A 6781-nucleotide genomic window follows, 5' to 3' on the forward strand; every position below is an offset into this window, starting at 1 on the left:
TACCTCAGCTGTACCAGTTCAAGTGCTTTTCTGTTTCCCAACTGTACCAAGTCCAATTCTTTTCTTTGCCCCAACTGTACCAAGTCCAGTTATTTTCTCTACACAAGCCGTACCAAGACCAATTTTTAGCTCTACCTCAGCTCTACCAGTTCAAGTGCTTTTCTGTTTACCAACTGTACCAAGTCCAGTTATTTTCTCTACACAAGCCGTACCAAGACCAATTCCTAGCTCTACCTCAGCTGTACCAGTTCAAGTGCTTTTCTCTTTCCCAACTGTACCAAGTCCAGTTATTTTCTCTACACAAGCCGTACCAAGACCAATTCTTATCTCTACCTCAGCTGTACCAGTTCAAGTGCTTTTCTGTTTCCCAACTGTACCAAGTCCAGTTATTTTCTCTACACAAGCCGTACCAAGACCAATTCTTAGCTCTACCTCAGCTGTACCAGTTCAAGTGCTTTTCTCTTTCCCAACTGTACCAAGTCCAGTTATTTTCTCTACACAAGCCGTACCAAGACCAATTCTTAGCTCTACCTAAGCTGTACCAGTTCAAGTGCTTTTCTGGTTCCCAACTGTACCAAGTCCAGTTATTTTCTCTACACAAGCCGTACCAAGACCAATTCTTATCTCTACCTAAGCTGTACCAGTTCAAGTGCTTTTCTCTTTCCCAACTGTACCAAGTCCAGTTATTTTCTCTACACAAGCCGTACCAAGACCAATTCTTAGCTCTACCTCAGCTGTACCAGTTCAAGTGCTTTTCTCTTTCCCAACTGTACCAAGTCCAGTTATTTTCTCTACACAAGCCGTACCAAGACCAATTCTTATCTCTACCTAAGCTGTACCAGTTCAAGTGCTTTTCTGTTTCCCAACTGTACCAAGTCCAGTTATTTTCTCTACACAAGCCGTACCAAGACCAATTCTTAGCTCTACCTCAGCTGTACCAGTTCAAGTGCTTTTCTCTTTCCCAACTGTACCAAGTCCAGTTATTTTCTCTACACAAGCCGTACCAAGACCAATTCTTATCTCTACCTAAGCTGTACCAGTTCAAGTGCTTTTCTGTTTCCCAACTGTACCAAGTCCAGTTATTTTCTCTACACAAGCGGTACCAAGACCAATTCTTATCTCTACGTAAGCTGTACCAGTTCAAGTGCTTTTCTCTTTCCCAACTGTACCAAGTCCAGTTATTTTCTCTACACAAGCCGTCCCAAGACCAATTCTTAGCTCTACCTCAGCTGTACCACTTCCAATGCTTTTCTCCACCCTGTCTGAAAATAATAAAAAATAATTCCCAAGTGTAAACTATGAAATTCAAGGAATTTTGAAATTCAAGGAAGGAATTTTTTTAATCGAATCAGAGATGTTGCGTGCCTATCTCTGGTATCTAGGCTATTCCAAAGTTTAGCACTCTTAGACGAAAATGATTTCTGTCCATTGCATTGTTCTTTGGGAGCTTGAAAACAATGTTTGTAATACATGGCTGCCATGCTGTACCTTAGAAAGTTTTTGTGAACATATCACTCTTATATTTGGAGGCTAGAAGGTTCAAAGACTTGTGAAATCGTCCTGATGTGTTCAATCATGTAATTGGCTGTTATGGACTACCTAGATTCTGAATTTGATTACTAGAGGCATCAAAACCTGCAGCTCTGTCGCGGAGCATCTGAAGTTTCGAGATTCCAGTCATGCCACAGCAGCCTGGAAAATATCGTCAAATAAAAACAGAGACAGTGTTTGAAGTTCCTTAAAGAAAACTGTAATTAGCGTTTTGCTATCACTTTGCTCTTGATACATGGCTATTACAATCAATCCATTTTCTCATTTTCCAGCCAAAACGTTCGCTTGTTTTATTTGAATCTAAGACTATTTTTTGGCCAGTGGTACGTAAAAAGCTGTCTTCTACTATCACCTTTTTTAGAATTTAGTGAACCCATTGAACAAGTGCCTAGTCTAGCTCCCTAATTTCAGTGTAAAAGGGGATTTGCGCGAGCGATCTGATATATTTAATATCGAAGAGAACAAGCAATGATAAGTCCGGCATGCTACCGTTTACTTTTCGACACTGTAAATAGGTTTCCATTGAAGAACGCGTGTCTCGGAGATGCATTTACTATCTATATACCACGTGCATACATAACATGAAGTATTTACGCAACATCATAATAGGTATGAATCACCACAATGCTACCCCTTTTTTGAAGAACAAAGTCCCATCTTTTAAAGTTTAAAAGTCTGTTTTTTCATTTCATCAAGTGAGATGGTATTGAAATTCCATATCGAACAGAATTGGTATTCTTGATCGCTTTGAACGTCATCATTATTCTCTGCCTCTTCATTTGGATCTTTTCATTGTTCTTTGAATCCCTGTTCTTTGTTTCTCTATCTCGTCCCTCGTTTCATAATGTGGTACTTTCTTGAAATGCGATATGTTTCTTGTGATGATCTGACTTTTGTTCTTTGCTACTACTCTTATTTCTTTAATCTGTATGACAGTGAGCCGCTCTGGATTAAACTTTGATGTTATCTTGTTTCTTTTCTTTTGTAGGAAAATAACAATGTATCCATCTTTAGTATCAATTTTAGAATTTCGGCCTGAGCAGAGTAGTATACACAATCTCTACTTCTGGAAACTTTGTATTTGTCAATGACCCCCAATAAATATTGTTGAGAATCTTGTATTGGTCCTAAAAAGTCAATCCCTGCATGATGCCAAGGTATGTTTTCAGTTTGTGTTATCTGCGTTGGCTTAACTAATTTGCTTATACTCACTGCTTGGCAAGAATTAGGGCTTCTATTAATTCTTTAACTTTTTGGCTCATGTTTGGGTACCAAATCTTTTCTCTCAACAAACTCTTCGTCTTTTCAATACCTTGGTTGCCTGTGTGCTAGCTCAGTTGCTTTGTCTTGTAAGACTTCTGGGTTTATAATTCGGTTGCCTTTCACTGTGCACCCATTGTGATATGTTTTGTTTCGCATGCTTCGGTTTTTAGAGTTATATCTATCTACCTGGCGAAACAAAATCACGATGGAGAAAATGATGCAGAAACCATGAACTAGAGGATAGGTTGTGTAATTTCGAAGTCACATTTAAGCGTTGGCTCTAAGTGTTGTGTTCTGATATTTAACATCAAATTCTGACGAAAACGTTCAATTAAGAACGCTCTCTGCTCCTGTACCTTTATACCCCTCAATTCCTTCCCACCACTCTGCTATTCACGCGCTTGAATTGATGAGGCTCGTGTACCCAGCCAGGGTACTGTTTTTTTTGTGCTTTTAGTGCAAAAAACATTTTTGAGAAATGGGTGCTTTTGGTCCTTCTTGGAATTGAAAATCCTTTAAGGCTATCTGTCGTGAATTATTGGTAATTAGGATTATCACAGTGTAGCCTCGTGTTTTCATTTGTTTCGCCACCTCATCCCCCACGAACACTGAATTTTAATTGTGCCGTAGTTCAGCAGCCAAGAAGACAGGAAAGGAACATCGGTAGAGAAAAATGAAACTCGTGAGATTTCTTGAAGCAGGCTCCTTTCTTTACTTCATTTAGATTCCACAGAAAGAGCTTCTCACCGGGAGAAACCACTCAAAGTTCTGCTCCATTGCATCTGTGATAAAAAGCATTTGCAAGTAAATTTTGGACGATAAAGTTTGTATTGGCTTCTGAATTTATCATTAAAATCTTGTGCAGGGATGAGACTATCATAGTTATCTCTAAGAACAACGACATTGAAGAAAAACAATGAAGACTAAGGAACAGTTGTTGGCGAAGTAATTTGAAGTTAGGCCGAAGTTTAAATCTCCTTTAACATTCCTAAGCTACACGGTCCTTTTGTCTGTTTCGACTGCTTGTTGGTGGGATGTCATTTTAGAAAATTTAGTGTGGACTTGAAAGAACAATGGTCGGTGGCTGATCTTATCACAGCAATCCCGCTTATTTACGAAATCGTCTAGATTAAATTACTTTCCAAGAATACAATGGTATCCTGTCGTTGTTGCTATGCACATGAACTATAGTGCTAACTTGCTGGTTCAGCTATCAACGAATGTTTCCGCAAGGAATGTATTGAAACTGCTAGACCGGTTCGCAGCACACTGGAAAATTGGTATGTACGAATAACACATATAAATTCTTTTGAATTTTATTGCAGTATTTTTTTTAACAAAACCCTATAACTGTAAGCGAAATATAACTTTGTTTTACAATGCTAAGGTAATAATCACGCATTATTAATTGTCCTTTAGCGTTTAAATGCTAAACAGCAAAGCTGCCGTATGTACGTCCAGCTTATCTTTAGTAGGTAAATGTATATAATCATAAATAAATATAAAAGAATTCGATGGAAGGTTCGTGGTAGAAGTTTAGGAAGCTCACCCCAGAAACAAAAACAAATTGCATCTTCATTGAAACACCACATTAGAGTGGTTCATGTCACTCTTTCTATTACCACTCTAACTTGCGAACTCTAAATAGAACATTTTGAACTTTGCAGTTTAGAGACTTGATGTTCTTAACAAATCAAGCTGCAGGGTTTCAGAAGCATTCAAAGTTAAGCCACAACCAGGATGGCACACGGAACGAAGCATCTAGAAACAAGAATACAGGCCGACATGTTAAACTACATGTCAACAAGGCCCAGTCATTCGATTACGGTGGGTGCAGGCAGGTCCTTAAAAACAACCAAAAGGAGGAGAAAACGCACCATGAGTATATGCCAAAGTCTGCACCAGGCTCACCAACAGCAGGTCGAAAAGCACCGCTCACTTCCAAACACTTAAATGCTGTAATTTCTCCAAAGACCGCCCTTAGAAACTCCCAAACATTGTTGAAGAAGATAGGAAGCACGGAAAAACTAAAAGACTCCGTTACCTATACAAAAGACAATACTTCAAATACCCATCTTAATCAGATTGCAGCAAGATCGTTTTGTAATCTCACAGTTAATGAAACGAGAGACAAAAATCTTTTGTATGTTGAAGACTTTCGCTTCCAAAAGTCTTCCTCTCTTCCTGAACTTTCTTGTTCATTCGGCGCATCTCCAGAAAAAAGAAAATGGCAAACTGTCGCTCCCACGTCTACCGATGGTTTACCAAACATAGAAGAAAAAGAATTTACAATCTTCAGCACGGGAGACACAGATGAAAATAATCGAGATACTTCCTCAAGCTACAATGAACACATGGATAGTGGACCTATATCTGCAGATTGCAGCCAAAGGACAGCAGAGGAATGTGATTTTGAGGACAGGCTTATTCCGCTTCACGCATCTGCTCTCTTTACAGTCAATAGAAGTTCTTACAACAAGGGTGCTAATAAACGCCGTGAAATGATGTTGGAAAAAACAATGTTGGAAGATATTTTGCCAGAAAAAAATCAATGCTTTGCTTATGGGGAAGGACTAAACAATGCAAGGAAATATCAAACGTCTTCATTCTTTGTTGAATTTTCGAAACTGACGTCTTCAGTGGACATTGAAGTGAAAGTTACGGGGCCAAGAATTCTACCACCTAAAATGACGGTGAAGCAGATTAAAAAAGGAAAGTATGAAATAGAATATACACCAAATGCTGTTGGTAATCACGAGATTAGCGTTAAATGTCAAGGGGAACATATAAATAAGAGCCCATTTACTTTCAGTGTTACTGAACAAGTGTCCACTGTCTGGGTTTTAGCTTAAAAGCGCTCAACTATGACTTATCAATTTACGAAAAGCTTTTATCAATTCGTTTCAAAATTATACGATGTGTTAGAAGAAAGACTTTATCGTCATAAACTCGAATGGCATTAATATTTCACAATTGCCTTCTAATTATCGCTTCGTCAAAAGCACGGAAAATTACACCCAAATGAATAAAGTCGCTGCTTGTCCATGCTCTCTATTCTCAATGCAAATATTACATCATTCTACAATCGAGCAGTGGCGTAGATAGAGGGGGTCATGGGGGGCAAAAAAACCCTCTGCAAAGCTAAACAGCTATTCTGTCGGATAATTTCTTATCTTGTCGAAAACAAAACAGGGTTTTTAATTTTTATCTAAGTGTTACACAGTCTTTAAAGTTTATTATAATAATTTCTTCAGTTCTACTGTCGTTATGTTTCGTTATCGTTATGTTAATCTGTGTCACAACTTGTTGAGTCTGTGTCAAATGGTACACGGCATGCCATAAAAATGATATTTTATAATACGCAAAAATACATTTCAATCTAGTATCATATCTGTGTGTTTCTTTGGTCCTAAATATTTGGAACATATTCAAGAAAACATAAAAGATCGTTGTCTGTTGTCAGTTTTTATCAAAAGTTAAAAACCTTTTATTCACCAAGAACTATCACATTTGATTCTGAAGTGAAATTTATTGTTCAGTCACTCATGTAAATGATCAATTACAATCAAAACCACCTTAGAAAAGGGGGTGCTCTCTCCTCGGTTAGCTCATCTACTGAGAGAGCTCCTCCTAAAGAAACTCACCTGCAAACAACATCTTACGTGACTGCTATATATTGTCTGTTATTATAAGTATTTTGTGTTATGTGTGAAAATTGTATGTAATTAGTTGTAATGTAATTGTAGTAAGATATTGCATGTAGAGGAATTTTAAAATATAAAAAATGAACTAGATTGAACTTTGTTTAAATGTATGAAAAAATTAAAATTTTTTTCAGATTTTTGTCGGAAAATCTCAGTTTCGCCCCTCCCATGAAATTTTCTATCTACGCCACTGCCACCGCACCAATCATAATTATATTGAAACTTCTCGTAAATAGACATCTAAAAATGACACCTGGAAGGGC

The 6781-nt window shown here is 37.9% G+C and overlaps 1 protein-coding gene across 1 annotated transcript; it reads left to right on the top strand.

Moving 5' to 3' along the window:
* Nucleotides 1-1333: 1333 nt before the first annotated feature.
* Nucleotides 1334-5925, top strand: LOC135681335 (uncharacterized). The gene is made up of 2 exons (XM_065195759.2): nt 1334-4094; nt 4482-5925. Exon 2 carries the CDS (start codon nt 4494-4496, stop codon nt 5664-5666), a length of 1173 nt encoding a protein of 390 aa, XP_065051831.2. The 5' UTR covers nt 1334-4094; nt 4482-4493; the 3' UTR covers nt 5667-5925.
* The last annotated feature ends 856 nt before the right edge of the window (nt 5926-6781 follow it).

Source organism: Rhopilema esculentum, chromosome 12 (assembly GCF_057945365.1).
Source record: "Rhopilema esculentum isolate cy_ngs chromosome 12, ASM5794536v1, whole genome shotgun sequence".
Classification (NCBI taxonomy): Eukaryota; Metazoa; Cnidaria; class Scyphozoa; order Rhizostomeae; family Rhizostomatidae; genus Rhopilema; species Rhopilema esculentum.